This window comes from Canis aureus, chromosome 30, assembly GCF_053574225.1.
Source record: "Canis aureus isolate CA01 chromosome 30, VMU_Caureus_v.1.0, whole genome shotgun sequence".
Classification (NCBI taxonomy): domain Eukaryota; kingdom Metazoa; phylum Chordata; class Mammalia; order Carnivora; family Canidae; genus Canis; species Canis aureus.
Genome location: NC_135640.1, coordinates 34,105,137 through 34,132,952, shown reverse-complemented (window position 1 = coordinate 34,132,952; position 27,816 = coordinate 34,105,137). Strand labels below are relative to the sequence as shown.

Below are 27,816 nucleotides of genomic sequence, written 5' to 3'. Positions count from 1 at the left end.
TATGAGCCCTCTTCCTGCAAGTGGATACACAGCTACATCTTAATTTTGGTTCAGTTTAGAGAAAGCAGGAAATTCTGTGCAACTCGAAGGATTTCTGTCCTATTCAGAGATCCCCAAATAAACAATGATACAGTTCGACTGTCAAAAGTCGTGGTGTCTGGATGACGAAATGGACCAGGAGCAAAAGCGTGAATTTTGGCTGTTTGTTCCAGTGGAAAAATGAGAAATGTAAAGCAAACATATCTTGTGAAAAATATCCCCAACTCAGGTTTCCCTCCGAATCGGAATCAGAATCTGAGGGTGTGCGTTAATTTTCACACTGAGTTAAGTCCTCGGGGAAAAGTCGGCCCAGCACAATCTACACAGTAAAAGGAGAAATCTTCCTGCCACATTTCAGAATCTGTTAAAATTTCCAGAATTTGCAAAGAGCAAAACTTGAGCCTTCATGGGCTTGCTTGCTTTTCAAAAGCTGCATTTTTTTTCTTTGATTTTCCCTCACTTGCTGCCTTAAGGGTTCAAAGTGTGTGAGCACAACGGGCTTTCCTGCAGAGATGCACACCTGAGTGACAGATGTGATGGTGTGTCGTGCACCGTGTGACCGCCCCCCGCCCTCCGCCACGGCAGACAGGCCTCTGTGTACAGCCTTCCCTTGCGTGACAAAGGGCAAGTTTCACATCCCCCTGAAAGTGCCCAAAAAGGAGAAGATGACTCACAGGTCTAAACCGACCCCAAGAACCACAGGCCTGGGGCTGAGGAACCGAGGCAAGGGGGTTGGCCACCGTGGAACCAGACCCAAGGAGGGACAGTCACCACAGGACTGTTCTTTAGAAAGTCACCCCTGGCACCATTGGGCGGAGTGGGGACATTACTGCGATGCGACAGGGCCCCCACTTCTTTTTTTTTTTTTTAAAGATTTTATTTATTTATTCATGAGAGACACACAGAGAGAGCCAGGGACACAGGCAGAGGGAGGAGCAGGCTCCCTGCGGGGATCCCGACGTGGGACTAGATCCCGGGACTCCAGGATCATGACCTGAGTTGAAGGCAGACGCTCAACCGCTGAGCCACCCAGGTGCCCCCCCCCCGAGCCCCCACTTCTGAATCCGTTTCTCCACTCCTGAGCATGCAGTGATTTGGGTGGCCGTCCTGCCTCGTCTTCCCCTGCCAGCCTCGGCCCTTTGGGGAGCCGTCCTGAGGTTTAGCCACTTCCCAGATGTGGTGAGGAAGTGGAGTGTGCGCCGGGGCCATGCGGAACTGCCGTGTCCAGCCACGGCTTTATGAGACCACAGTTGGCTGTCAGAGTTCCCCAGTTCCCGGGCCTGTGAACCCCGAGAGCGAAGGTGCAGACCTGGGGCCTCCTTGGGGCCCGGCGCATGGGACCAGCGCCCGGGAGGACTGGCCCGTGACCTTCTTCCCGACTAAATAAAGCAGTTAGGATTTCGCCCTGGCACTGGGATGAACAGGCTGGCATCGAGGGGGACGACACATGCTCCGCTGGGGAGCATTTGGCCCGGCTTGTTTATAAGGCCGATCAGCCCAGCCGCATTTGTGCCTGACGCAGGTGGCCAGCTGGCGGGGCAGGGGTGAACTGGACGTTGGGTTCAGCAGGCGGCTCCCCGATGTGTCTGTGGGCTCATTCTGCTGCCCTGCCTGCCGCCCTGGGCCTCGGCCTCGCTTTGCTGAAATTCCTGGGGAGGAGAGGGTGGGCCCGGTGGAGCACCGTGGGCCCCCACAGCCACCTCCGCCGTCGGGCCACCAGCTCCTCCCCGTGGGATCGCCCACAGCTCAGTCTTTTTGGAATCGTGCTTCTCACGTCCCTGGTGGTAATTCAACTGTTGGTTGCTGGCTCATGATTTCATTTAACTGGCACCATGACACTCTAAGATAGAAGGACAGGTGTCCCCCTCCCCCCCCGTTTTGCAGAGGACAAAGCGGAGGCCCCAGACGGGTTCAGTGACGCGCCCAAGGTCCCACAGGCTAGCAGGTGGCAGAGATTTAGACACAGGCATTCCGGTTTGGGGGTCCGTACGGCAACTAGCACTCTGTAGGTTCCGGGGTCCGCCAGATTGCATAATCAGTGCCTTATCTTTTGCTGCTTTGGGGCGTCAGGCCCTTCTGTCCCTTGCCGTGTCCTCCCGCCTTCGTATCGGGCCCTACTGTTTGGGCTTCTAAGAGAGTTTCCTCCTGGAAGGCAACCCCCGGGTAGAGCTGAGGCTGCTGTTTCGGTGAGGGGTCAGGTCTCCATGAGGGGGAGGAGGAGGACCTCAGGTGCCCCCCTTCATTAGCCCCCTCTGCTGCGACTCCCCACGCAGGGCACCTGTTACCCTGCAGCCTGCCCCCTGGGGAACCCAGAGCCATGGCCTTGCCTTTCAGCAGCACGCCCAGGGTCACCTGCACGGCGGCCAAGGCCTCTGCTTGTCTCATGGGGCCCAAGCCCGGGCTGTGGGGAGCCTCGAAGGCTCTCCTGGCAAGGACTCCCCCAGGCTGCAAGAGTGACCATCAGCTGTCTCCATGGCAGCACCATCGTCCCACCCTTGCCTGTGGTCCCCCAGAGCCACTTTTGGGGTGGCTGCTGTTTAGCCAGCCCTACTCCTTTGCTCTTCTCTGACTTACTGTTCTGGCTACAGCTTGCTGAGAAAAACACTTGACAGTCTCTCACCCTCCACACCCACGCACTTAAAATACCAGGCCCGTAGGTCATTTTAATGAGGGAATTTGGCTAATAACGCGTGCGTGCTGGGGGGCAGCCACCACTTCCGCAGGTGCTGGCCAAGAAGGGCTGTGTCTCAGCAGGGATGGGCCGGCACGGGGCGGAGGGCAGAGCGTGGTGGGTCCCGAAGCTCAGAAGGTCAGTCGCCTGTGCCCCGTTATCAAGGACAGGGCCAGCTCCGGTCGCCCAAACACAAGGTAGTGGAAGGCAGAGTCTTCCCGGAGTGGAAAAATATCACACACACCTGTGAACAAGATGTCATCACTTCTTACCTCCGTCTATGAGGTAAGAAGCAGATGTCCTGGTGCTCAAAGCTATAAACGAGAGCCCATTGTGAGGGAAGTGACCGGACTATCTCCACCTTCGTGAGCCACCATCCCGGGGCCAAGACGCTCCAGCTAGTAGCTTTTGCTGGACAGACTTATGTCTGCAACATAAAATGATGGGCATAAACTGGTAGAATTATAATTATGAGCAACAATTTCACAAATATTCACTTTGGTTGAATTTCATTCCTGATTAAGTAGGCCGCTCTGTGGTTAACCAGGGGGCGGCATTAAACGCTCAACTGCCAGGCGTCCAAACTCAAGCTCAGTGAGAAGCTGCTTTGGAGTTATAACCCAGGCTTCCCGTTGACTGTCAAGCACATCCTAGCTGCAGTCAAGTCACTGGGGCTTGATTCATTTTTGGGGGGCAGTGCTAGAGCAGGGGAGAGTACCAAGAGTCTGGATTCCTGGTGCTGGTGTCCATGAGATTGCAAGTAGAGATTTGCGATCTCTTGACAATAATGTGAAGGTCAGTGGGTGTAAAGCTGAGAGATCTGGGTTCCGCAGTGTATAAAAGCTGTGTGACTTTGGGCAAATTGCTTAAAGCCTGAGCCTTAGTTTGCTACCTATTAACCAAGAACCATAAAGGCTCTCTTGTCTTTTTTTTTTTTTAAGATTTTATTTATTTATTCATGAGAGAGGCAGAGACATAGACAGAGGGAGAAGCAGGCTCCTTGCAGGGAGCCCTATGAGGAACTCGATCCCAGGACCCCGGGATCACCTCCTGAGTCAAAGGCTCAACCCCTGAACCCCCCAGGCTCCCCGCTATCTTATTTATTGCATGAGAACGTTATGAGGAGCAAGTGCATTCGTATAGGGGCAAGTGTTTGAAAGGTTAAGTTCTACACAGATCTAGAGACGCCAGTATTATAAAGACGATAATTCTGTGCTGTCATTTAGGAAAGCAAGAATAGGGTGGTCGTAGCAGGGCTGCCACCGGACTGGGACCATTTCAGGGGGTAAAATGCACAGGGTGCCTATGGAGCCGTTGTCACTCCCTGTGCCAAGGCTGGGATGGGATTCTTAAGACATTTGGTGTCTGAATTCTAACTAGATTAAATAGCGTTCCCCCAAAATTCACGTTTGCCAGGAATCTCAAAACGGGTGACCTTATTTAGGTATAGGAGCTTTGGGATCCCTGGGTGGCTCAGCGGTTGAGCATCTGCCTTTGGCTCAGGTCATGCTCCCAGAGTCCTGGGATCGAGTCCCACATCGGGCACCTTGCAGGGAGCCTGCTTCTCCCTCTGCCTGTGTCCCTGACTCTGTCTGCATCTCTCAGGAATAAATAAATAAAATCTTTTAAAAAATAAAATAAAATAATAAAATAAAATAAAATAAAATAAAATAAAATAAAATAAAATAAAATAAAATAAAATAGATATAGGAGCTTTGCAGGTGTAATCAAGTAAGGCGAGGACATGCATCCTGGGCTAGGGTGGACCCTAACTCCAATGACTGGTGTCCTTATAAGGAAAAGTGGGTTAGGAGACTGAAGACATCCAGGGGAAGGAAAGCCATGTGACCAGGGAGGCAGACAGTGCGTGATGCGGCTGCAAGCCACGGACAGCCAAGGATTGCCAGCAAGCAGCAGCAGCAGCAGCCTGGGCAAGGCCAGGAAGGATTCTCCCCTGGAGCCCTCAGAGGAAGCGTGGCTCTGGTGACACCTTGATTTTGGACTCCTGCCCTCCAAGTGTGAGAGAGAGCGTTTCTGTTGTTTTAAGCCTCGGGTCTGTGGTGGTGTGCTGCAGCAGCCCGAGGACGCTGGTGCAGCGTTTCCCGGGGAGTCCGCAACGTGGAAGCCGCAGGCAACCGAGGAAGCACCCGCATGCACAGGGACGTGGGTGCCTGGAGGGTTGCGAGCCCAGAAGATACAGCCAGAGTTGGAAGCCACCTTGCGGGTATCCCACAAACACTGAACCCCCAGTTAGTGGACCAGGAGACTGAGATCCGGGGAGGTCAAATCAGTTGTTACAGGAACTCAAATCCAGGGTGGCTCAGGGCGTGACCCCGGGGTCCTGGGATCGAGTCCCGCATCGGGCTCCCCACAGAGAGCCTGCTTTTCCCTCTGCCTGTGTCTCTGCCTCTCTCTGTGTGTCTCTCACGAATAAATAAATAAATAAAGTCTTAAATTAAAAAAAAAAAAACCTCAAATCTAACCCTCTTGCGGGAAGAGCCACCTGCCCCCTCACACAGCCAGACCTGCTGGGTCCCTGGGACAACGTCATTGCATGTGTCCTCTAGGCGCTTGATTTTCTTTTCAGTCCCCCCCTACCCTGAAGCCGCCCTCCCACTGTCATCCTTTCCCACTTTCCTCTGAGGGATGCACAGAGGTCTACACCGCTGTCCCTGCCCCCGGGCCTTCACAGCCACAAACCCATTTGGTCCCCATGGGTCAGTGGTGAGGACGGCTGTAGGAGGCAGATGTTGGGGAGGGAAAGGTGGAGGCCGCCTGAGACATGAGCCCCACTCCGAAGCCAGGAACACCGAGGCAGGGGCCAGAGCAAGGAAGCCTTGATGGGCTGGCCCGGGGGCTGGAGGAAGACAGTCCCAATGTGGAAATGTGTACCCCTGAGTGGGGTTCCAAGGAGAGGAGTCCAGCTGGGGGAGAGAGGGAGTGAGCGAGAAATAACTCATGGGGGGCACCTGGGTGGCTCAGTGGTTGAGCATCTGCCTTTGGCTCAGGTCGTGATCCCGGATACCTGGGATCGAGCCCCGCATTGGGCTCCCCACATGGAGCCTGCTTCTCCCTCTGAGTCTCTGCTTCTCTCTGTGTCTCTCATGAATAAATAAATAAAATCTTTAAAAAAAAATTTAAAAAGAAAGAAAGAACTCATGGGGGAGTATGGGTGAGAAGGTCCTGACAGCTGGCTGGTGGACTCCGTCTTGATACAGGTCAGACCCTTGTAGGTTCTTGACCGAGAAGGCAGACGGGCCACAGTGCTTGGAGGACTGCGCGGATGGGCCACCACCAGGGCTGCAGCTACCTTTGCTCCCTTGGCCAGCTCCTAGATGGGCAGTTGACCTGGGTGTGCCCACCTGGCTGGGGCCTGATCTGAGGCCCCTCCTGCCCATTCCCCTACTTTAGCAAGATGCCACGAGAGAAGTGATCTGGTCAGGTGGTGGGGGGGGGGCAGTCATGTGGCCACATAAGAATGATGTCCTAAAGATGGCAAAAGGAATCTTCCTAAAGCCCAGAAGGAATCTTCTCTGGGTTCCAGGAGAGAAGAGCAGTTGATGGGAAGATAAATTTGGGGACCAGGTCTCCTGGGCTTCTCGGACGGAGCACCCCTCCCCAGAAAAGCAGCCTCACCTCGCCTGTCGGACAGGTCAGCCGTGACTTTGGTTGTAAAGCCAGGCGGGGGCGAAGCCAGTTTCGGCATCCAATCGTGGCTTGTCATTGTTCTTATCATAGGCTTCCCTGTAGACACAATGCAGATCCTTGGAGATTGTTCGCTGGGGCTTTTTCATGATTAGGAATCACCGGCTTGTTGTGGCCAAGGATGACACAGTTGACCCTTGAGCAAGGGTTGACCCATGCAGGTCCCCTTACGTGCAGATTTTTTTCAATAAATACAGTACAGGACTGTAAACGCACTTTCTCCTCCTTACAATTTCCGTAGTAATATTTTCTTTTCTCTAACTCACTTTATTGTAAGAACACAGCATGTGATACGTATGAAACAAAAAATATGTGTTCATTGACTGCTCGTGTTACGAGTAAGTCTTCCGGTCAGCAGTAGGAGGATGGTAGTTTTGGGGGAGTCAAAGGTTGTAGCAGATTCTCAACAGTATGGGGGGCCGACGCCCCCACCCCCTGTGCCGTTCAAGGGTCAACTGTATTTTTACTGAGCTTCTTGGTGGCTTTTTTTTTTGTATTACAACATGCATGATAGTTGAAGGTGTTCAGCTCTTTCAAACTTGGGGAAGGAAGACAATTTGATTTTTAAATGATCCTTTCATTTCTTCTTGGTTTTTACATGATTTTACATTGATGATTTTACATTTTACATGATTAAGAGGAGAAACCGTTAAATAGAAACTCGGTGCCCTGACGTGGGTGGTCCAAACACCGTGTTTAGTCAAACCTTCGAATTCTGTTGCAGAGCGCTGAGAAACAGAGAAAAAAGTAATAAAAGTGAGCACAACACACACACACACGCACACACACTCTCTCGCATGCACCCCTTTGAATATCATACCCCAGATACGGGTTTAATGGTTTTACTCCTATTAACTCATTTAACCATCCCCCTCAAATTCTATAAGGTACGAACTGCTATGTGTACCCATCCTCCAGGTAAGGGCACTGAGGCCCGGAGGGGCCTAGGACCCTGCCAAATGTCAGCTAGCCAGAGTTCAAACCCAGACTTCATCGTCCGAACCACTTGGCGGCCAAGAAGAAATGTTTAAATTGTTAATAGATGTGCATTATTTTTTTTAGATGTGCATTATTAATACTTATTGTTATTATTATTTGTTGGTATATATATTAATTATTTGCTTTATGTCAGTAATTGCATTCTAAGTTACAAATATATTTTTAAATAGTCTTTAAAAGTTACTAGAAGCAGCGCGATAATGAAAACACGCTCACGTCCCACGCGTGTATGGAAAGGGTTTAGGTGGGGATCCACGTGCCTATATATGTTTATAGTCTTTATTGAATCTCAGTCTGTCAATTACGTATCGTTAAGTCAGTTTATTGACTATAAATTTTGTCTGGCCAATCCCATGGGTGCCTCTGATACCGTCTAGCATTTAAAAATAATATTTAAGATCAATTAACCAGCAATTAGTCTTTTTGAAATACGGAGGGAATAATTTTAACTTTGCCCATCCACGAACTCAAGGCTTCTGTCCCTGCTAACCCTTGGGGGGGGGGGCGGGGGGAAGCAAGCGGTATTAGAAGGGAGAGACGGGATACGGTTTCCCTTACTCCTTGGGGACTGTAGGGGGGCAGTGGATAGCTGCCAATCCGATCCCACGTTCCCGGGAGTCTTGACTTGAAAGAAAACAAAGCCCAATCTCTCTTGATCCTGTGTTGTTTATTGATGATTTAGCGAAAGCCATATAACCGTGAGAAGTGTTAACATCTAGACAAACCCCAGAGAGGTGTGCATTCCAGATTTTAAGCAAAGCCAAGCCTAAGGGAGTGCTGGGAAAACCACTAACTTGTGCTGCAGCTTGAGGGCCGGGAAGCATAAATTAATGGTCAACTAACCCAGCAGATCCGTTCGGACCGTCGCCTCATTTTTTGGTGTTCTCCTTTGTGTTCCAACAGGGAAAAGCTTCACTCTGACCATCACCGTCTTCACGAATCCACCGCAAGTTGCCACTTACCACAGAGCCATCAAAATCACCGTGGACGGACCCCGAGAACCTCGAAGTAAGTGGGCTCCTCATCGGGGCTGCCTCACCTTCCGGGCTGGTACCCGGAGGCACCAGGGGCGATCCCACAGGAGCCTTGGGTTTGACTGGCATTGCTCAAATGTGGCCCAGACCTCTGTCAGAGAGGAAAATGAGGCTCCTTCCTGCAGGGAGAAAGAATTGTATTGTTGACACCCATTCAAAGTTTGTGTCTGAGCACTGGGCTCCTTTTGAAGCTTTCTCTTAGGGGGGCAGAGGAGCAAATTGGGCTGAGTCATGTGCGTGTGTGAAGCATTTGGGGGCTGCAGGAGACCAAGGGCGAGTCCCTCAGATACACGGTGAAGTTCACCAGGATCAGAAACAAACAGTAAATGGAAGATTGGCCAGCCACAGGGGCGGCCAGAAAAATGCCAGAGGGTCAGAGTGGACCACAAGTGGTTGATTACTGTCCATGCTGGCCTTGTCTTCATCTGTGAGGGCCAGAGATGAAAGCTATGAAAGTGACCTTTTTTTTTTTCCTCTCTGTGGCACAGATCAGAATCTTATTGCAAGGACCGGTTAAAATAGAGAATGGGAGGGCAGAAGAATTCCTGGGGGAAAACCAGTAAATATAGAAAGACGGTCCCAAAAAAAGAGCTCCTGTGAGGAAAGCTTTTTTAAAAAGCAGTGGGGTTGTTTAGTCTGCAGAAAGATGTCTTCACGGTGACTTAATGACTATCTTTGAGTAAACACAAGAGTAACACTCTTCTCCAGGGCCACACCCTGCCCCGGGTGGAGGCTGGGCTCTGGCCAGCATCTGCGTGCCTCCAAACCCTATCAGGTCCCCGGTGGAAAAGGAGTCCTCTCTCTTCTGCTGGGAGACGGAGTCAAAAACGGGGCTGCCCACTGTGCCTGGAGGTTGAGACGCAGAGAGGTCAGGGCGTAAAACGGAGTGGTTAAGAATCTGGGCTCCGGGGACACCTGGGTGGCTCAGTGGTTGAGCATCTGGTTTCAGCTCAGGTCATGATCCCCGGGTCCCGGGATCGAGTCCCACGTCGGGCTCCCTGCATGGAGCCTGCTTCTCCCTCTGCCTGTCTCTGCCTCTCTCTCTCTCTCTCTCTCTCTCTGTGTCTCTCATGAATAAATAAAATCTTAAAAAAAAAAAAAAAAAAAAAAGAATCTGGGCTCCAGGGGCAGAACAAGTGGAGTTCTGGTTGAGGCATGTCAGGCTCCGGCAAGTTACGGGGCCTCCCTGGACCTCGGTCTCCTCCTCTGCGAGATGGAGACACAAGGGAGAGCTCCCTTCTCAGGCAGGATGAGACGGTGCTTTGTGCCCAGCACAGAGGACGAGGACTGCAAATGTTCTCCATCCGCAGTAGGGGCCCCCCCGCCTGCACCTGACGCTGCTGCTCAGCGGGGTGGCCCCCGGGGGGGCTCCGCGGGTCACCCTGTGCTCAGCCCGGCTCCCGCAGTGCTTCCTGCGGTGTTGGCCGCGGCCTCAGGGTCCCGAGCACCTGCTCACACCGTCCCCTGTGGTGCCTCCGCTTTCCTGACACCCCAGAGTGGGGTCCCCCGCAAGGAAGCCCCTTAGCCAGCAGGGACAGCCCTCGGGGACACGGCATTCCGGTCTCGATCCCCCTACTGCCGTGGGCCTGGGCCGTGTCATCCCTTGTTTCTGAGCTCGTTTACCCCCTCTCGGCCTTTTCTCTCGGGGTCCTGGAGATGATCTGGTCACGCCCGGACTCAGGAAACCCCGGGAGTCAGTAGCATCCCTGGATTCCAGCTGACACTTACAAAGCAGATCACGGGCACGGGGACCACACAGTGACAACCAAACCCGCCTTCGTTGGGTTCCCCAAAGTAGGAGCGGCAGACTGATGACCCGTGGTGACCCCGTTATGTTAACGATGCATCAGAAACCACGCAGGTGCCTTGGCTGTCCGCGGAGGACCAGAGGGGAAGCAGGCTTGCGTTCTAGCAAGGCTCGGGGCTGGGCCAGGCAGTGGCGAGGGGCACGGAAATTGTCTTTGAGGGTAATTAAACTTTGAGAAAGGCCCACTCCGGTGGCTATGGAATCTCTCTCTAGAGAACTCGAAGCGGTTCAAATGCCAACCTGCCTGGAGGAAGAAGCTTAAACCGGTGACCCTTTGGTACGCCTCTGCCTCTGTTACTCTCTCGTGCATAAAAAGAGGGGGCGATGGCTTTTGCCCCACTGCCAGTATGTCCTGAAACATTTAAAAACCCACCCAGGCAGCTGAGCTTCAGAAGACAAATGGTGGGTGCTCTGACTTTTAAGAATTGGCAGTCAGAGGAGAAAAATACGGATTGTAATGGCCTGCCCGTATATACAGTTTACTGCTGTTTTATAACTTCAGAAAACAGTCATTATTGAGAGGGGCTCTTTGAACAGACAGGCGGGATTTGCTCCAAGGAGGCACCCGTTTTTATGGAGTCTTTCCTGCCAAATGGAATTTAGGGTCTTAGGAAAAATTAAATGGAAGGTAGTAAGCATGGTGCAGAGAGGTGTTAGAGCCCCAGGTAGATAGTCTCACCTGGCACAAAGGACTTCTAGAAAAACAACTGAAAGCGCACAGAGCCTCCCAGGGTGGCTTGAGTAATGCTGACTTTTCTGTTCATCCCAGGAAAAGAAGGGTGGGCCCTCGGTGCTGATTTTCGTAGGTTGTCTTCCTCGTTATGTGAACATCTAGGTTCAAGGTGGGAACTATTTTTTGATGAAGCTCGGCTCGCAGCCACTTTCTTCCTTTTTTTTTTTTTTCCCCCAAAGAGAAAGTGAACAGGGTTCTTTTCAGCTTTATTGAGATATAATTGACGCATAACATTGTGTAAGTTTTGGGTTTACAACATGATGATTTGATATATGTGTGTATTGCAAAATGATTACCACAATAAGGTGAGTTAACACATCCATCACCTCAGAGTTCCAGTTTGTGTATGTGTGTGTGTGTGTGTGCATGTGTGTGTGATGAGAACTTTTAAGATCTGTTCGCCGAGCAACCTTCAAATATACAATACGGTATTGTTAACTTTCGTCATCACGCTATACGTTACATCCCTGGGACTCGTTGATCTTGTACCTGGAAGTTTGTAGTCTCTGACCACCTTCACCCACTTCCCTGCGCTCCCCCTCGGCCCCCATCCCCTGGCCTTGGCATTCACCAATCTACTGCTCTCTGTTTTTTTGAAATTTTTTTGTCTTTTTGTTTTTTTCAGATTTTACATGTGAGATTATACATTATTTGTTTTTCTCTGACTTATTTCGTGTGGCACACCGCCCTCAGAGTTCGTTCACGTTGCTGCAAATGGCAGCATTTCCTTCCTTATAAGGCTGAATAGTATTCCATGGTGTGTGTGTGTGTACGTGTGTGTATACTTTTTATCCTTTCATTCATTGATGGACACTTAGGTTGTCTCGGTCTTGGCTACTGTGAAGAATTCAAAGCCACTTTCTTTTTTTTTTTTTTTTTAAGATTTTATTTATTTATCCATGAGAGACACACAGAGAGAGGCAGAGACACGGGCAGAGGGAGAAGCAGGCTCCCTGCAGGGAGCCCGATGTGGGACTCGATCCCAGGATCCTGGGATCATGCCCTGGGCCAGGGGCAGATGCTCAACCACTGAGCCACCCAGGTGTCCCTCAAAACCACTTCCTAATGTGATGTTAAGAGAGGTCATTGCATGTAATCAGAATGCCCAGTGTTACAACTGTGGATTAATAACACCTCCCAAGTAAGCCCCTTCTGTTATTAAGATGCTATGAGTTTTGGCCAATTCTGGCAAAGTGGCCCTGGCATTGGCAAGTCAAATAGTTTTGAAAAGTTCTATTGTTTTATGAAATCAAAGACTGGGGGAGCTGAGGAGAGAGCCTCCACGCCTAATGGCCTCAGAGGAAAAGGAGAAGCTCAGAGAAGTGAAATAATTTGCCTTAGTTGAAAGGAAATAGTTGGTGACGAGGGCAGAAAGAGAATGAGAAGCTCGTGGCATGTAATCCTGTACTCCCATCCGTCCGTCTATCCATCTGTCCATTCACCTCCTCATCCACCTGTGCCGTCTGTACATCACCTATTCCAAACTACCTGACCTGGCTTTGTAGCCTTACCCTCGTGTTGAAATGAAGTGTTGGCTTATAGGACTTCTCACAGTCATGCCAATTGTAAGATGGTCTAGAAAGGGCAAATGCTGATGCCTCATTGCAGGCAGGGGTGAGGCCTTCAACTTGAAGCCCTCGTACAAAACAGCAGAAGGAAAGCTTATCCCACCCATCCTGACACTCAGGGGAAAAGGAGTAAGAACTAGAGAACACGCCACACCTGACCATTGGCCAGCCCAGTGGGATAACCTGATGCTTCCCATTCCACTTTCCTGGGTTTGGGTTGGTGAAAGTCCAGGAAAAAGTGCCTTCTGAAGAGGATTGAAAATGCTTTTTGCTTCAGATGGTTACTTGCTCTTTTACAGTAACTGACCTGCTACCTAATGAGTCAAAACTCGTTCCCCCCCCCACCCCGCCCATTCCATAGGATTTTATTTACATCTCAGACTAATAGAGAAATCACTGATTGATGAAAAATTGAATTTATTATGGAGACAGAGCACATCAGAAGCTGTTCTGTGCTGGGATCAGTTCCTGCAAGCAGCAAGGGGGAGTCTGTTTTCATTTCGTAGATGGAGCACTTTGTGGCGTGTTAACATATTGAAAGATAGTCTTCTCAGTAAGCGTGAGAGAGGGACGGACAGGATTTTTTTCAGAAAAGGGTATTTGAGAGCTGTTTTTAATGTTTTTTTTTATATATTTGGGGAGATCTAGTGAAAACTCTAGCTCTAGCCCATGCATCTCTTACAGAATAACATTAAGATACTGAAGCATATTCTCTGCAGAGAAGCTGTAGTAGCTCCATGCCATGGGGGAAGATAGTTTGCCAAGGGGAGAGATTTTTTTTTATATAAATTTATTTTTTATTGGTGTTCAATTTGTCAACATATAGAATAACACCCAGTGCTCATCCCGTCAAATGCCCCCCTCAGTGCCCGTCACCCAGTCACCCCACCCCCCGCCCTCCTCCCCTTCCACCACCCCTAGTTCGTTTCCCAGAGTTACGAGTCTTTCATGTTCTGTCTCCCTTTTTGATATTTCCCACTCATTTTTTCTCCTTTCCAAGGGGAGAGATTGAGGAGAGTGAGCAGTTGGGACCCTGAGTCACCCCATAGCAGGGGGTGGGGATCCCAGTGATACGGATTGGGTAGTCATTCTGATGTCACAAGCCATCACCTGTCTGGCCAGGTATCTGTTACATTGGGAACACTGAGTAAACTAATTAAGAATTGCAAAGATTAATACAACGAACATTGGCCATTTCTGGGACAACTCCTGGCCTCAGGTTTAAGGAGTCCTTCACAGAAACTGTGTTGTGCTTGCTTAGTATTCACAGTAACAGGTAGGCAGGTGGAGCTGCTACTTTAAAACTTCAGAAAATGCTATATTCCTGGGGCACTAGCCCTCTTGCCGACTTTTTTTAAAAAAAAGGGAATCATAGTTAACATAGGTCCGCTGAAGGGCCTCACTCTTTATCACTCAATTGCTTTGCTAAGGACTTTGTTGAGATTACATCCCATAAATATAGTTCCGTCTGTGATTTTGAATGTGAGTAGCAAAATCTCTAGCAGAGAGACAGAAGAAACAAGGTCCTTAAACATGGAGAGCATGTTTGGAGGGAAAAAGAGCAATGCGTGGGAAATACCTATAAACTGGGGCACCTGGGTGGCTCAGTTGGTTAAGTGTCTGCCTTCGGCTCGGGTCATGATCCCAGAGTCCTGGGATCGAGTCCCACATCGGGGTCCCAGCTCCGCGGGGATCCTGCTTCTCCTTCCTTTGCTCCCCCTGTTCATGCTCTCTTCTCTCTCTCAAATAAAATCTTTAAGAATAATAATATTAAAAACACCTAATAATAATAATAACTGGCACTTAGTGCTGTCGTTTGCCCAACACGGTTCAAAGAGCTTCCCGTATATTAGTTGACACCACCTCTGCAAGAACAGGTAAGCAGGCTGAAGCAAAGAGAAGTGAGATCCCTTGCCCAAGGTTACAGGGTCAGAAGCCAGAACTGGAAAGAAGCAAGTCCAGACACCGCAACCCGCAGACGCCAGTGTCTGGTTTTAAGAATTGCACCAACTGCTCCTTGGGCTTCCTTGTATTGAAATTTCTGTTTCAGAACTTTTTTATTAGGAGGGTTTATCAATACAATGCTGGTTCGAATACAGTCTTCCAGAAAGCAGAGCCTCAGAGCCTTGGCAGACACTGGACAGGCAGGGCACCAGCATTGTCCTGTGGTTGGAGTTGCAGTGCACCCCGGGGCAGGGGGCAGGACCAAACATGCAGCCACATGGTCCCACGTACAGATGGCTCGCTCCGCGTGTGTCACCAGGGTCTGCTTGGGGGCCTGGCATCAACAGGGACCTGAAGCAGGGACTCCCAGTGTTGGCAGGCAGGAAAGATGAATAATGTGACAAAATGGTCACCAGGCAAACATTCCAAGTCCTGGTCCCCCCACCCCTCTTTGGCAAGGAGCTTCCCCGAGAATCCAGGTGGGGACCAGAGGGTCCAGCCCTCTGGAAGGATGAAAACCTGTGCCCTTTGCTCCTCACTGGTTAGTGGAATGCCAGGCAGTTTTGTAGATCTGTGATCTCAGGATTATAATTATCCATCTACAGTCACTTTGTTTGCTCAGAACTGCTTAAGCATTTCTTGCAGGTAATGAACAGTGATCTGCTTAATCCCTTGGATTCTTCAAATATCAGATTTAGACCTTAGTTCTTTCTAGATGAAATCCTGATTTGCAAAAAAAAAAAAAAAGAGGAAAGTAATGCCTTCTTCCCTCCCACTTGGATATAAAGTAGGAGACAGACAGAGGCTCAAAGAGGAGGAAAAGTACTACATATATTCCTCCTCCCCACTCTGAAAGGCATTTTGGTGCTAAGATGGACATTCTGGGTGACTTCCACTGGTACCATAATTTGCACTGGACTAAGCTCCCCGACCACCCCAAGACTTGGCAAAAGCAATTTTTATAGGATTAATAATAACCTGCCTAAATGTGTCTAATGCATTTTAGAATCTCATTCTGTTCATCATTTTTAGTAGTATCAAACTAGACTAAGAAGAATTGTATATATATAAAGATGTCTCTGACCCTTGAGCTTTTGATGGGCTTAATACAGGCCAAGTGAGAACCCCATGAAAGGATTTAGGTACATGCTCAGTCTAATAGGGAGAGAGGAGAGAAGAAGCACTTAATGAAACTTAGACCATTCCCTTGGATTTCTCCTTCCATTGGGACCATTGCAAACCGAAGCACTATTTTAAATGTCACTCCTATGAGGTCGGGATCTAAGCCAATGTATCACAGACCTTGTTAGAATTTAGTATATGAAGGGCTCAAAGGGGAAAAAAAAATCTGTCTCTATTTAGGCTTCCATTTCTTAATCTTAAAACATGTAGAAAGGTCTCTGGATCCTGAACGGAGGACCTGGGTTTCACACTGGCGCCACCAGGCCGGTGGGTGTGATCTTGGGCAATTATCTTAAGTACTTTAGTCCTGGTCCTCACTTTCCTCTTCTCTCCAACCAGGTGACAGGATGAGATAATCTCCAAATTAGCTTGCACTCGGAAGGGATAACAAAATATTGTCAGAAAAACAGAGCCATAGGTTCACCACAAACAAAGCTTCTTAGAGGCTGAGTCCCCCTGGTCCCCTGCCCTGGGAGAAGGGGACTCTGTCCTATGTGACACTGGACATATCCATGTGCACCCATGTGCGTAATATCTCCTCCTCCTCCTCCTCTTCTTCCTCCTCCTTCTTCTTCTTTTGCTGTAAATTTTTGAAAGGGCTTTTCTCATTTATTTTTGAAATTATCTGGCCATGAGTAACTTGTCTCATTACCTTCGGCCCCGATTTCACTGCCATGAAGAATGTGATTACAATCAGGGTTGAGATCCCCATCCTGTTACTTGCTAACCATGTGGATGACCATACCTGGTGGCAGGTGGCTGAGCCTCCGTAAAACAAGGACAGTGGCTGTGTTGACCTCACAGGGCTGGGAGGCTTGCGGAGACAGCCTCTGTAGAACATTTAGAACACACGATAAGTCTTCAGAAGGTAGAGCTATTATTTGCATTGAGTCTTGGAATCCTTTGGTGATGAGAAAACTCTAAACAAACAAACAAACAAAAATTGTGAATCCTACGTTTAAAAATTCATGAGGTTGCCATCATGCTGCATTTTTTAAGACATTTAATTAAACATTTATAAATTTTGATTTTTTTTTCAGTTTTCTTTTTGTATTTAGATCCAGTGAAATTTCTTTTCTGGCATTTTTATGGACCCTTGAAATGCTCTGGGCACTGTTCCTAAGTCCGTCTTTGGTAAAATGGACTTACTCTCAAATGGTGAACTTTGTGAGAAATTCCGGGGGAAAGAAAAATGCTGAGTAACAGCGAAATTCGGTAATGAGATCTAATGTGTGGGCTCTTTTCAATATATGCATGACAAGCTGTAGGAGAAGCTCTTCCACATTGTTCTAGAAGACTGACATGAAGTATGCCAAAGTCTCTTGGGGTCTGAATTCTTGCCCCAGAGTAAAGCATCTCACCTCCCGGGGTGCCTGGACCAGCTAGCCACAGGTGTAGGAAACAGGTGTAGGAAACACCCTGTCACCCTCTAAGTTCCCTAAACCAACATGTCTTTCTAGACTTGTTCTGGAGTTTTTTGGATATTTTGGTACCTCTTTGGTAGGGCTTTCCTTCATTTCCTCCAAAAGACAGTGGCACATTTCAATGACAGGATGCCCTCACCATTGAGTTGGAGACCTTTCTGCACGTGTGCAGCTCCTTGATTTGTAACCTGCATGCCCCAACATCATCTGGGTGGTTAGGGTGCATCTCAGTCGATGCCCATGCGTGTCATCCAGTTGCACTGTGGGGGGACCTGAGCCAGGACACTGGTCACCTCTGGTGCTGCAGGAACAGGTGGGTCCCAGTGCTGGGAATGCCACTGTGACAGCCAGCATGGGGACCCACGCCTGCGGATAGATTGTTGTTGGCAGTGCCACACAGTATTATCCTGTTTAGCTTCTTGGCTTTGGGGTGGATTGAGAATTTTTCCGTACACTAGCCATCCTCCACTTCTCATTTTGAAGACAAACAGACAAAACTCTGCTTGAGTTTTCCCCCCAAAGGCTTGGGGTTTTTTCTGTAAGCCATGTAGCCAAGAAAGTCATCAAGTAAGAATTAGATCCAGGGATCCCTGGGTGGCGCAGCGGTTTAGCGCCTGTCTTTGGCCCAGGGCGCGATCCTGGAGACCCGGGATCGAATCCCACGTCGGGCTTCCGGTGCATGGAGCCTGCTTCTCCCTCTGCCTGTGTCTCTGCGCCTCTCTCTCTCTCTCTCTCTGTGTGTGACTATCATAAATAAATTTTTTTAAAAAATTAAAAAAAAAAGAATTAGATCCAATGGGTCTCATAGAACTCCACCACCACCAAAGAGCAACAAAACAACCCCAGAAGTTCAGCTTGAATAAGTTAAGGAAAAGCTACCGCCTTGCACTAGACCTGCGTTTAAGGTCATTTGAGTGAACTTGTCATTTTGGAGTTCTGTTCTTTCCATGTTCTCGTCTTTGATAAATAATTTGCTTTAAAGGTTTTTTTGCTAGGGAAAGTTGGGAACAAAGAAGGGATAAATTAGGTATAATCTATTACTGGGCCTCTCAGCCGTATTATCACACAGCACATGAGACACTGACATTTGGTTGAATGTGAAATGCCATTTTTGTAACAAGACCAGGGGAGTGCACCTGGCGTATTTGTATCAAGTCTTATGTGCAAGTAAGTTACGCAGCGTTGCCGGTAAAGTTTGCTACAGCCAACAGCTGACTATTGTGGGTACACATTAATAGATGAAAACTAAGGTCAAAAAAAATTTAAGTACCCAAAGCAAATTTCTTTTCTGTTTGCAGTTTTTTTTTTTTTTAAGAAACACCATTGAATTAACCTGCCAACTCCCTAGACCCCTATAAAGTAAGTTAATGGCAATACATTAGTTTAGTACTTCCATGATTTACATGTACTCAGGTTCCATTAAAGCCAGTATTGACTAAAACTCAGACCGTTATGGAAGTCTTTCAGGATTCTTTCATATACTGAAATGTCGAACATTTGATATGCTATGTGTTTGGTTGGTTTGTTTTTATTTGCTGCGGCCTCGAAGTCAGTCTTCTGGTCACCTGAGATGAAAAGGAAATATTTTGAACTAGGTCAATTCGTAAGGACTGTATGCATTCGTGCCCCCTTTTGGATTTGTTCCTGGTGTCACCTTATTTTTACTTAGCTTCAGAGTGCTTCTGTGATGCTTCCAATTCATTCGTTTTAAAGAGCTCAAGAGAAATGCACACGATCACGTCTTTCTTGTTCGTCTTCAGCATTGCCAACAGGGCATGGGCCCCTGGGTTTCAGAAATGAAGCAGAGAGCTCTGAGCCGGAGGGAGTGAGAGAGGCATTTGGAGCTGGACCGGCCTGGCTTCAAGTCTGATCCCTGCGATTTACTAGCTGTACCTCAGTTTCCCCACCTGTAGAATGGGGGCTGTAAAGAGAAAATGAACTAGGCTGAGAGGCAGACTAGAGTGGTGGTTGGCCACTGGAGAGCTGGCTGCCTCATTCAACGTCTCCTCTGAGACCAGATTAGGTGTAAAACCAGGAAGGTGATATACACCCCTGGTGGGGTGGGGAGGGGCGGGCCAAGGTCTTGTGCAGATTGATGGCAGCACGGCCTGGCACAGGGGAGCTTCTTAAATATTAGCACATGCCCTGGACACAGATCCCTTTCCCTCATCTCTTAGCCCTTACCCAGGGAACTACTGGAACTCTGCCCAAGTGGGGGCCAAGCATTTGCCATTGCCAAGTTATTAAAAAAAAAAATCCTGGCAAATCAGGCCCCCAGAATACAATACAATAAGGGCTTTTTTCTCTTTTTCCCTTTTACCCTATCTATTATTAATTCCAAGTACTGAACCAACTTCAACAACTTATTCCTCACTGAAGCAAAATCCCGTTAACTGAATTGCCTTGTAGAGAGAGGTGGTCCTTTTCCAAACAGAGATTTTATCAAAGTGTTCTTGTTTCTTAACTGGATGCTAGTTAGCACTTAGGGTGCTGTGTGCCTGCAGAGTCTCTCAACATCGAGAAGCTTCCGCTGGGCCATCTATAAGATGGGAAGAATCATAGGAACGGTCTACTGCGTAGGGTTGTTTTGGATGAATTGAGATAATAGATGTCAAGATGCTTCGCAAACAGTCTTAACAATTCGACAATAGAAATCTGATGGCTAGGTAGCAAAATAATAGAAAAATGTAATAGAAAAATTGTGCATATTACACAAAAAATCTGAAATAAAATAAAATAGGAGTCTGAAATAAAATCATTATTGGTTTTTTGGAGGTATATTTCATCTCATCAGGTCTTTTGCAACTGAGGAGAAGACAATTGTAGAGAAAAAACAGAGACATTCAAATCAGACCTGCTGTAAATCCATACTGCTAGGAATTTTACCTTTTGCCATCAGAATATCTTGATATTTTCTTTACCTACTGCTATGTGCGCTTGATGAAGATTGAAAACAAAAAGAAGCAACCCTGGTGGTTATGAGAGCTGAGTTTTCTTTTAAGATGTATTTCTTTTCCAAAGCCAAGTGCAGTTTTTCCTCCAGGACCCTAGAATTCCCTTTTCTCTCAGTGAAAGGCTTGGGAAGAGCGCTGGAACACCCAAGGTCCTAGAGCAGCTGGCGGAGTCCTTATTCTTTTTTTTTTTTTTTTTAGCTCTTTACATATGCTGCTTGCCTGAGATTTCTGGATTAGATTTCAGGGAGGTGAAATGTTACACCCTTGAGCCTCCATGCCAGTTTCCCAGGACAAGTCAAATCTGCAGCAGCTCAGAGGTGAGAATCTTTCAAGGCTCCAGAGAGAGGCTGGCTTTCTGTCCTGTTCATTTGCTGACTGGTTGCCAGGAACAGGTTGGGAGAAACTCGTTCTATTCCTTGGGTGATTCAGCCAGTCTCAAAATAAATAGGCAGCCGAGTGCAGGCAGAAAGGACTGGAAACTGCTGAAATTTGAGTCTCCAGGGCTGGGCTCTTCTCGGGAGCTGCTCTGTTGAACTGTAAAAAGAATCCTGAGCCCTGGGCAAGGGAGCGGCGGCCTGGTGGAAAGACCGCTGGCCTGGGAGACGCAGCTTCTGGCCCGGGCTGGCTCTGCGAAGCTCAGCGGCCCACGTCCACTCTCAGAGCCTCTGCTCCCCCGTCTGCAGAATGAGAGGGCATCCGACGATTTTAAGATCCTTATGGGCTTCTCAAAGGATGACTCGATCGATGTCTGTAGGAGCAGTTGCACTTCCAATGCATCATCTTCCAACCTGGAGGAGGAGAGCCCTGCAGTCAGCCCACCAACCTAGGGAGGCAGAGATCCTGGGAAGATGGGGGAGAGCCTGGGGTTGGGAGGGGGGAGAGGAGGGGTGCATCTATCACTCCCCCCGGCTGGAGAAAGAAATGAATAAAAAGGTCCACTCCAGAGTGACATGCCACAAGCAGGGGAAATCATCCTAACTAGATTTCCCATGGCTTTGGCATCATTTAAGAAAAAAGGAAAAAAAAAAAAAAAAAGACATCCTTATATCCACAAAGTACTCAATTGTGCAAGCCACGGAGTCCCAACATGGCCAACTTCCTGAAGCTGGCCGGTCAGAGACCTCGGTGTTAATTCCTCAGCCAACTAAAAAAGATGGTTTGAGTCCTGTTGACTTCATTGTTAGATGTTTCTGAGCGAGGCCTGCCTCCCTTCTTCGCCTCCTTGCAACATTATGGGCTGTTCTTCATTACCTGCCCTACCTATCTGCACAATCTAGCCGCAAACAGCTTTGGTTGACCACACCACTTCCCTATTGAAAGTTAATACTGTTTGACTCATTCTGTGTTACTAACCTGAAGCCAAAGAAAACAAGCCAGAGAATAACCGGCTTGTATGGAGTTTGGAAAGCTCTCAGAGGCCCTGCTTTCAAAATCCTATACAGTAGCTTTACTATATCTCTCTGCTGCAGCTGCAAAGAGATGAAGGAAGCAGAAGTGGTTAAAAAAAAAAAAAAAGAAAAGAAAAAAAAAAAAGCTGAGGGTGGAGAAGAGCCAGGGCAGGAGTGGGGCGGGTGCCCCGGAGGCTGCGGGAAGACTCAGCATCATCCGCAGCACTTTCTGAGTCTGCTCAGGGAGCCGAGATCCTGCTTTCACACACCACAGTATTCAGACAGAGGAGGGACTGTTTACGGAGTCAAAGGGAAGAAAGTTCAAAACATTCGTGGAAAAGGAGGGTCTCCTCTTGCATGTGGAGCGGAGGGGAGCTGGGAAGCTGGTCCCACCAAGCCGGGCTTCCAGAGGCAGAGTCCCAAGGTCACGACAGAGAAAGGGGCAAGTCTGTTCCTTTGAGATCTAGGAAGATCCCAGGGATCTAGGGGAGAAGGCTGCTTGCCTTCTCTAGGCAGGTATCCCCAGCCTCCTTGTCCTTCATTCCATAACTGGCTCAGATGCTGGTCACCAGGGTTTAATAGAGGGCATTTGGCTCAGATGCTGGTCACCAGGGTTGAATAGGGGGCATTTGTGTCTTGCAATAAATAGACTATTCCCTCCCAGTGTCACCTGTTTTCATCACCATGTCACAGCTCTTTGGGAAGCCCAGACAAATAGCCACTTGCCTATTGGGGGAGGAGGACTTCCTCCCCTATAGATGCATGCTGCTTCTCAGCTGTACATGGACAACAGGTTGGCTCAGTGAGGTCAGCATCCCCCACACAACCTGAAAGCTTTTCCTCTGGATGGTGTGAGGTATGGCTAATAGCCCATTAAAAACGACTTGATGCTTTTCTGACCAGCAGGTGCTCAGGAGCCAGGGTGCCATGGTCCTCTGTGCACCTGCAGGGCCCGCTCAGCCCCTTTCTAAAGGACTTTGACAGCCCCTCGGTCTCCTGCTTCCACGAGGACAGCCCCAAAGTCAGTTGCCATTTATGACATAGAGAGAGAGAGAGAGAGAGGGAGAGAGAGAGAGAGAGAGAAATCAGATGCTACCCCCTGTCCCAGCAGACAGGGCTGGAAAACCCAGCAGACAGGGCTTTTAGGAATGGGAGAGCATTTACTTACCCTTTTCAGAAATACAGGGGAGTAGAGAGCAGCTTGCACACTGCTGGGTGCACATTCCAGAATAAGTCCAGCCTATGAAAGGGGAGTTTAATCACCCCTTCCTTCATTTATTCATTCACCTAGCGTTTACTTGGGTACCAACCTGGCATGGGCTCTCATGTGGGGTGTGTGCTGATGCGGAGAGGAGAGCTGCAGGGAGGGTGGGTGGCCAGTGTGGAGAACAGGAATGCCCGGGGCCACACAGTGAAGCAGGTGGAATCTGTGGACCTCTGGGATCATGTTCTTGTCCTCGGGGCCTTGCCCTGGGGCTGGCTCTGCTGAAAACCAGGACTCCACAGCTGGTTCAGAAGCTCCAGGCAACATTTAGGTCCATACTGACCTCTCAGTATTGCCCCCCGACCCCGCCACCAAAACGTACCCCCTGAAGTCACCTTCTGTTCCCTTCCGTGGGAGCAGGAGCTCCTCCGTGAAATGAATCCATGTTACCAGCCGTTACTGCTCTTGGGTTGCCTGGGACTCGCTCGCTAACGGGGCTTTCTGGAGACCTGCCCTTAATCGAGGAGAGTGGCTAACGCTTGCAATTACAGGCTGATGGAGAAGAAAGGGTCTTGAACTTGTGAGCTGTCTGCACCCCGCCCTCTATGGGGTTGCCTCCACCGCCCCCACCACCGAGGGCTGCCTCTGGTCAAGAGCAAAAGAAACCAGGCGGGTTCTCCGCCCTAAGCTACAATTACCTCCTGAGTCACCAGACAGAAACAGGAGGTAACCAGTGGCGACCAGCGACTGCAGATTTGGACTCCTCTGCTTTCAGGGAGGTCCAGGTCTCAAAAAGCTCATGCAAGTGAGCTAAAAACGCCACTGCCTGTTACTTGGAGGCTCCAATGGCAGCAGCTCAGTCTGGTTTCTGTTTTTGTCCCGTGAATCTTGGGGGCCTGGCTTGGGAGGGAGGGGGGCAGGCCCCACGTGGGCCGTCCTTCCGCCTGAAGGCTGTGCTGGTTGTTCCCCTGGCTCTGGCCCAGCGGCCGTGGCCTCTCCGTCCGACTATTGCTTTGTATACACTTGTCTCTAGCAGTTGGTTAGGTCTTGGCCCACAGGACAGTGTGCGTGTGTGTCTGCGTGCGTGTGTGTGTGTGTGTGTGTGTGTCTGCGTGCGTGAGAGAATACTCACTACCAAAAACCCCAGGGGGAATTGCAGCAGCTCGTTGCTTCCATGAGGGTGTGAGGCTTAACTTAGCACGAGGGCCTTTTATCCATCCTGTTGTATTTTTTAGTCCAATGAAGAAAACACTAGAGAGCACAAGCTTTGCAGACTGTCTGACTGCTAATGAGACAGAAACCTGATGAGCTCAACTATGGCGTGTTTCCGCAACAGGTAGCTTTTCGGAGCCCTCCGCGGTTCCACTTCAGCTGAAAAACTTGAGTTCGAGCTTCCTTCGCCTCAGCCACATTCTGCTTTCCAACAGGTTGGTGGAGCACAGGCGGACGGCAGCCGTCATGCAGGGTCTGAACACCCGTTCAGTGTTTGGTGAGCCTGTCCTGTGCCAGATGCACCCATAGGGGAAGAAAAGAGGCAAAACCCCACACCCTCGTGGGGCCTACAGCCCAGTGGGCACGGACAGACCACAAGTAACATTAATAAGTACCATGGAGACAACCGAAGCAAAAGGGCTGAGGAGTGGCTGGGTCGGCAGTTTGTCATTTAAACTAGAGTGTTGGGGAATTCCTCAGGGAGAAGATGAAATTGAAGCAAAGACTCAAAGGTGAGGGTGGATATATGGTCCACAGATACCCGGGAGGAGGGTGTTCCGGGCAGAAGAAATAGCAGGTACAAAGGCCCTGAGGCAGACCTATAGGACTTATAGCAAGGTGGCCAGTGTGGCTGGAGCAAAGTGGGGGATTCAGACTGTCTGCCTTCTAGCTTCAAAATAGGGAGTATTCACCTGAGAGAGCAGGCTTAACAAAATGCCAGCCTGGCCTCTACAACATGTGCTTTATGCCACGTGAGGGGGCACGGCAGGACCATGGTTTGGGAAGCCCCAGGATAGGGAAGCCCCACGTACTACCAGACTTGTGGTCACTCGCTTACCTACTGCCACCTGCAAGAGAACCAAAACTCTTTCCAACCAAAGGCATGTCCCCGTTGGCGATTCTCCTGGGGTAGAGTATCGTGTCTGTGGATCCCTAGGTATGTTGAAACACATTACCTCGGAAGAAGCAGCCTCCTGATGGACTTTTCTCCACTGGCTCAGTGTGATTATCCATGTGTAGGAGGGAGGAGGGCACCTGCCCAAGGCGCGTGGGTGAGGGGGAGTGGACCACTGTACAGGCAGGGTGATGAGCATTAACCTCAGACTTGCGCTGCTCTTGCTGCTGATGAGAGGGGATGGGCAGGGGATCAAAAAGTATCATTCCTTTTTTTTTTTTAAGATTTCTATTTCCTTATTTATTTAAGAGAGAGAGAGAGAGAGAGAGAGTTCACACGCACACAAGCCAGGGCAGGCAGTGGGGCAGAGTGAGAAGGAGAATCTCAAGCAGACTCTGCACTGAGCACGGAGCACAGAGCCTGATGCAGGGCTTGGTCCCACGACCCTGAGATCATGACCTGAGCCTGAACCAAGAGTCAGAGGCTCAACTGACTGAGCCCCACCCACCCCAGGCTCCCCTTCTGTCATTATTTTCTATCCAATCAGAAAAGCAGGAAAAGTGAGACCCTAGAGTAAAGTTCAGCAGACTGGCTGCCACCCCTGACACTTGCTAGGAGGTCTTGAGGTGAATCTAATGGCCCACTCACTGCCTCTGGATGTAGCCTTTCGAGGATAATGAGGAAAGGGCCAAAACCCAGAATGTGATGCTCCAGTAAGTAGGATGGCTCAGTAAGAAAGGCTCAGTGAAGGCTTAAGGGGAGGGAGGAGAGGACCCAGGAAGACTTATGTCCTAGGTTGCCAGTAACTGTCCGAAAGGCCACTGACAAAACAGCAGGAGAATGAGGGAGACGCAAGTGTCAGGAGGTGTTGTGCAAAGCTGCTGACCACCAGCACACCGGAGGGTAGAACCCTAGATCCAAGCCCGAGCTCCAAAGGCCAGTTTGACAGTTGAGCCTGGGACTGGCTCCCACGGGCCAGGTGTCTGGCAGAAAAAAAAAAAAAAAAAAAAAAGACAGAAAGAAACCTTTGAAAGTCCTAACGTCATATGAAGTTGTTCAAGAAAGCCTGTGCTTGGAGGCATCCAACGAGAACCAGTTGAGTAGCTAATTGCTGCAGATATAATTGCTGTGAATGCTTTTAGAGCCCCTCGGAGTAATCCGTCTTAGTCCTTTAATTCCAGGCTTTCAGATAAGGAGGCTGGGTGATGAAGAGACTTGCTCTTGTCCGCAGGAAAGTTGGGTGGAAAAGGCAGATTTATAATGGAGGTTCTTAACATGCAGACTGGTAGCCACGTTTCCCTGGTGCCATGTTGTTTCTCTAGGGGAGGGAAGGATGAGAGCGCCTGCACTAGCACCCCCATCCCTGTGGGCACCCAGAAGTCTCAACTGGGATGGAACAGGCTCCTCATCAACCTTCCCTGCTCTTCCTCAAAGCCCTTCCTTACATGGCTGGGCAAGAGTTACTTTCCCACTTGAAAACTCTGGGCTCCCCTTACAGATCAGCCCAAGTACAGCCACAGTGACTCACTGACTCATCCCAGTGCTGGTGGGAGAGAGACAGTCAACGGTCACCCATCTGTCGGGCAGACCCTTGGCATTTTCAGCTGCTCTGCATACATTGAAGAGTTAAAAGATTAAGAAAAAGGCCACCTCATAGTTGTCACCAAAACAAGGCCAGCACTCGGTGCTCGTGGACACGTAGGCTAATCACGGTTCTGGTGTATTTGGGGTGTTCGTGTCTAGCTCAGGGCAAATGAGAAGCTCACTGAAGACACATGTACCATCGGGAAGACTCACTCAAATCCCCGGGGTATAGTCCCTGACCAGCAGCATCGGCATCACTTGGGCCTTATTAGAATCTAAATTCTCAGACCGCACCCCAGACCTACCGAGGCAGACCTGTAATTCGGATGCTCGTTCAGGTGTGTGAGAGTCACTCTCTACTATGGGTCACAATACGTCTCTAGCTCTAGGTGCAAGCTGGGAATAGAAGTGGGATCGTCAAATGCAAATCCTTATGGCGCTCTGGGGGCCCCGTGACCTCGAACTACCTAACAGTGCACACCTCTCCTCTCTACTCACTGGGGGCGCACCGAGATTGGTATTTATAGTTGCATTGAGCGAGATTGCAGGGGGCAGAGGGTGGGGTGAGGGAGTGGATGTATTTTAGGGCCTGCCTTCTTTTTCCTAATTGGCTGTGTGAGATTAGATAAATGACATAACCTCTCTGAACTTCACTTCTCACGCGTGGGTTAAAACACAAGGCTGATTTCCCCAGCTCGTCTCCAGTTCCGAAGTACTCTAACTTTGTACGGATCTCCTAGTTTAGTAATAAGGGAAGAGGCTGGAGGGAAAAGTTAGGCTACCGAAGTTTATATACCATTAGGCAATATATAAACATATATATGTGTGTGTGTATATATATAATATATATTCTAATTTATAAGAGAGTGACATAGATATCACATGCCGTATTTTATATTGTGATATACACGATGGGATAGTGCTGCCCAACGTTAAATTAGCCAGCAGACAGATAGGTTTGCAGTTAAGAAGATTTATTTCATTACCTAGGAGTTGCTTTAAGGAAGGATCACATTCACATTCAGTAGGATTACTTTCCTGTCCTCGGGACTTTAATGACCTGGAGTTGAGACTGTTGTACCAGGAAGAAATGAGCTGTTCTCCGCACACATCCGTTTCCCAAGGCAGTAGCAAATTAAGGGTCGGTGGTGGTGGTGGACAATCCACGTTTTTTTAATCCAGATCTGTGTTGTTAGTATCAGATTGATTGGCAAGCATCTTTTGGAATACATGTATGCTTTTAGAAGAATCACAATGTTAAGGTTGTTAAGCTACAAATGGAGATGGACACACACACACGCGCGCGCGCGCAGGTATCTTCTTGGTATTGTCGTTTTGCATACGTTTTCCTCAACTGCGCATCATGACCATGTTTTTAGTCTACACCTTCCTACGTTTTCTGCTGAGAATCTATCAAGACAAGTAGTAAGCCCGTACCAGAAACATGGACTAACAAACCGCCATAAAATTATT

The 27,816-nt window shown here is 49.1% G+C and overlaps 1 protein-coding gene and 1 long non-coding RNA gene across 7 annotated transcripts in view; one reads left to right on the top strand and one right to left on the bottom strand.

The window, feature by feature from the left end:
- The window catches only part of RUNX1 (RUNX family transcription factor 1), a 254,199-nt gene that overhangs the window by 178,886 nt on the left and 47,497 nt on the right, over positions 1-27,816 (top strand). For all 6 annotated transcript variants that reach the window (XM_077879128.1, XM_077879127.1, XM_077879125.1 and 3 more), the window contains one exon: positions 8,318-8,422. In XM_077879128.1, coding sequence (XP_077735254.1) covers positions 8,318-8,422 — 105 coding nt within the window. The remainder of the gene's footprint in view (positions 1-8,317; positions 8,423-27,816) is intronic.
- Positions 14,584-16,658, bottom strand: LOC144301896 (uncharacterized). The gene is made up of 2 exons (XR_013368795.1): positions 16,428-16,658; positions 14,584-15,223 (listed from the first exon to the last, which is right to left on the bottom strand). It is a non-coding gene; the product is annotated as an uncharacterized LOC144301896 (long non-coding RNA).